This window comes from Poecilia formosa, unplaced genomic scaffold (assembly GCF_000485575.1).
Source record: "Poecilia formosa unplaced genomic scaffold, Poecilia_formosa-5.1.2 Scaffold970, whole genome shotgun sequence".
Lineage (NCBI taxonomy): Eukaryota > Metazoa > Chordata > Actinopteri > Cyprinodontiformes > Poeciliidae > Poecilia > Poecilia formosa.
In genome coordinates this window covers 48,575-51,728 of record NW_006800909.1, presented here as the reverse complement: position 1 = coordinate 51,728, position 3,154 = coordinate 48,575, and the positions used below count along the sequence as shown (strand labels likewise).

Below are 3,154 nucleotides of genomic sequence, written 5' to 3'. Positions count from 1 at the left end.
GGACATAGCGTTGTCCCATATATGCGAAAAGTCAGTCAACACCTCCGCACAATAATTCAGGCAGTGAGTGACTTTTTTTCATCACAAATTCTTATGTGTCTCTGTACAGCTAGCTTTGCTAACATCATGTCAACGGAGCTTACCTTCTTTGAGCTACTTTTCTAAGTGACGAAAAAAGTTAGACGTAGGGGAGAGGAAGAGGGGAGTAACAGAAACAGGTAGTTGCTTGGATTTTAATCGGTGCGTTTTGCATCCACTGAAAACAAACATGTTAACAAATAAACTGGACAGTATGCTGTACGTTTAGTGATATTTTCACAGTTGCGGTCTCGACTGGTCTTGAAATAAAATGCCGAGTCCTCAGAGCCCGAGACCGAGACAAGACTGAGACCAAATGCGGTCGAGTCCGAGACGAGACCGAGACCATGAAAAAAATGGTCTTAAGAATGGTATCGAGACCAAGACCAACTTCGAGTACCACAACACTGGTCTTACGTTAGCTGAACAAATATCAATATGCAATGTGTACCGTATCTGACATACATTAAGGATTTTATTTTACCTGAAAAGGCTTTTTACAAAACTGTAATCGTGTTAGCCACGCTAGCACCGAGTACAGTGTGTCAGGCCTAGGCACACTCAAACATTTGCCAACAACAGAAATCACTGATTCCAAAATTAACCCTTAAAACCATGAATGCCGACTTACCCAGCCTTGCAAGAACAATAGGCATCAGTGATCTTGTCCACAGCTATATTTATGCTGAGGGTGTGAGGATCTGCTGTTTTCCTCATCGACTGGTAGCATTTAGCTGTGACGCGCACAATGTTGGAGGCATCGCGTGGCTCAACCACCTTGATGTCGTCAAAAAAAGATGACATGAACTTGTTGGTTCCCCTGTCCATTATCGTCGCTGATATTTTTTGAAAATCCGACAGAAATGCTACACTAATCAACTCAGAAATACTTTGTAGAGAGTCAGTTGAAATGAAAGACGCCATGTTTACACATAGAAACTAAGCTCCGCGAGGCTTTGTTTGTGAGCCATGCAGCCACGTGGGATTTTAGGGGGCGTTTCTGGGCGGAGCTTGGTAAGGTCCATTAAAGACACAAGTTCAAATCCATGCTGAGAGTGGAGCTCCTTCAATCAGTGCTCCTCCGCAGCTCTGATTGGCTAAGCAATGTAACGTGATCCTCTGCAGCAAGTGATGGCAAAACGGGGCGTCATCACGACTTTACAGAAGTGTGTCTTTACCTCCGCCGAACCCCTGGGGTTCGATCGAACCCAGGTAAAGAACCACTGATCTAGTTTATAGTAATCTCAATATTTGATCTGATGTTTCTCTGAGATCCATCATTCATGGAGTGATTTTTCCCCCTCATGGCCAGTTATTGACACCATATGTAAACCATTATTGTTGATGAATAACAGGAAAAAACTTAACCAGAATGAACTCACTTTTCAATCGGGGCACATCAGTTATTATGTTGACATGACCTTTGAACCACAAACATCTAAATGTGTTTTATTCTGTTTTGTATCAACTTAATTTTTCCAAACAAATTCACTTTTTAACCCAATAATAATAACACACAAACACTTATAGTAGTGAATTGCATTTCCAGGTTTACAGGTGCTGGAAAACGTTGATTTGTCAGTAATTTCATTCAAAAAGTCAAACTTGTATATTACACACAGTACGGTATGTTCAGATGTTCTTCTGCTTCCTGGCTCCATGTCAGACTAACAACCCACCTGGTAAAGCCAGTCTGGTCCATCAGGACATGGTTCCTGTGTGCATTGTGAAATCAGTTCAGCAGGGAAGGAAAGCTTCATGATGTGGTTGGTGAGATCTGCTGGAACTCAACCAAACTGAGCTGATGTGGACCATCAGAAGTTCTGTTGGTTTTTAATGGATCAGCAGGAACATTAAATCTTTACAACTACTTGGATCATCTGGTTCACTGCTCACATCCAGATATCACTTCATGGACCTTTATTTTATGATTGTTTCTGTGTGGACAAATATAATATGAGCTCACTGGCTTCCAGGATCTACAGGATCCATTTTAAAATTCCCTCTTTGTATTGCATTCATGTATGCTCTGTTTTATGCTTAAATAACTTTTAATGTGAAACTCCTAGTGATTTCATCTGTGAATACTGCTGGATGAATATTTCTTGACTTCCTAATTTTTCTGGTTCCTCCACAGAGTGGACCAGCAGAGCTCAGAGGTTCCCAGTGGTCCGTCTGCCCAGCAGCATCAAACACAGCTGGACTCCATATTTATGGTCTGTACATGAACAACAACTACTTTTCCATGGTTCTTTTCACAGTCGTTTTCATGCTGCACTTTGTAGACCAGAGGACTGTCAGTCTGTCCAACATCCATCTGGTGTTTGGCTCCATGATTTCAGTCTGATGTTTCCTTCATCTATTATTCTGTTCCAGCTGCTGGAGGAAAACATTGTCACTTTTTTGAAGAATGAGCTGAAGAAGATCCAGAAGATTCTGAATCCAGTTGACCCAAAATGCTCAGAGAGTCAGAGAGAGGATGAGGAGGTGTTGGATGGTGAGGATGAAGAACAGAGGAGCAGCAGAGAGGCAGTGATGAAGATCACACTGAACTTCCTGAGGAGGATGAACCAGGAAAAGCTGGCTGACTGTCTGCAAAGCAGTAAGATGATTTCTAAAAATATTCTAATTGATGGATGAAGAACATTTATTGAAGTTTGAAGAGATGTAATCACATTTATCCAAATCATCTTCAGAATTTGATTTTATTTAGTTCTTGATTTTAAGTTTTGTGTTATTTTAGAACATTTTGCTGCAGTTTTCCAACATCAACTTAAATCTGGTCTAAAGAAGAAGTTCCAGTCTGTGTTTGAGGGGATTGCTAAAGCAGGAAGTCCAACCTTTCTGAATCAGATCTACACAGAGCTCTACATCACAGAGGGAGGGACTGGAGAGGTCAATGATGAACATGAGGTCAGACAGATTGAAACAGCATCCAGGAAACCACACAGACCAGAAACAACAATCAGACAAGAAAACATCTTTTCAGTCCCATCTGGAAGAGATCAACCAATCAGAACAGTGATGACAAAGGGAGTGGCTGGCATTGGGAAAACAGTCTTAACACCGAAGTTCA

At 41.4% G+C, this 3,154-nt stretch overlaps 1 protein-coding gene across 1 annotated transcript in view; it reads left to right on the top strand.

Moving 5' to 3' along the window:
- Nucleotides 1-2,205: 2,205 nt before the first annotated feature.
- LOC103132250 (E3 ubiquitin-protein ligase Midline-1-like) overlaps nt 2,206-3,154 on the top strand; it is a 7,328-nt gene continuing 6,379 nt past the window's right edge. The window contains exons 1-3 of the mRNA XM_016667241.1: nt 2,206-2,294; nt 2,455-2,680; nt 2,822-3,149. Of these exons, the coding sequence (XP_016522727.1) occupies nt 2,292-2,294; nt 2,455-2,680; nt 2,822-3,149 (557 nt within the window). The 5' untranslated portion in view covers nt 2,206-2,291. The remainder of the gene's footprint in view (nt 2,295-2,454; nt 2,681-2,821; nt 3,150-3,154) is intronic.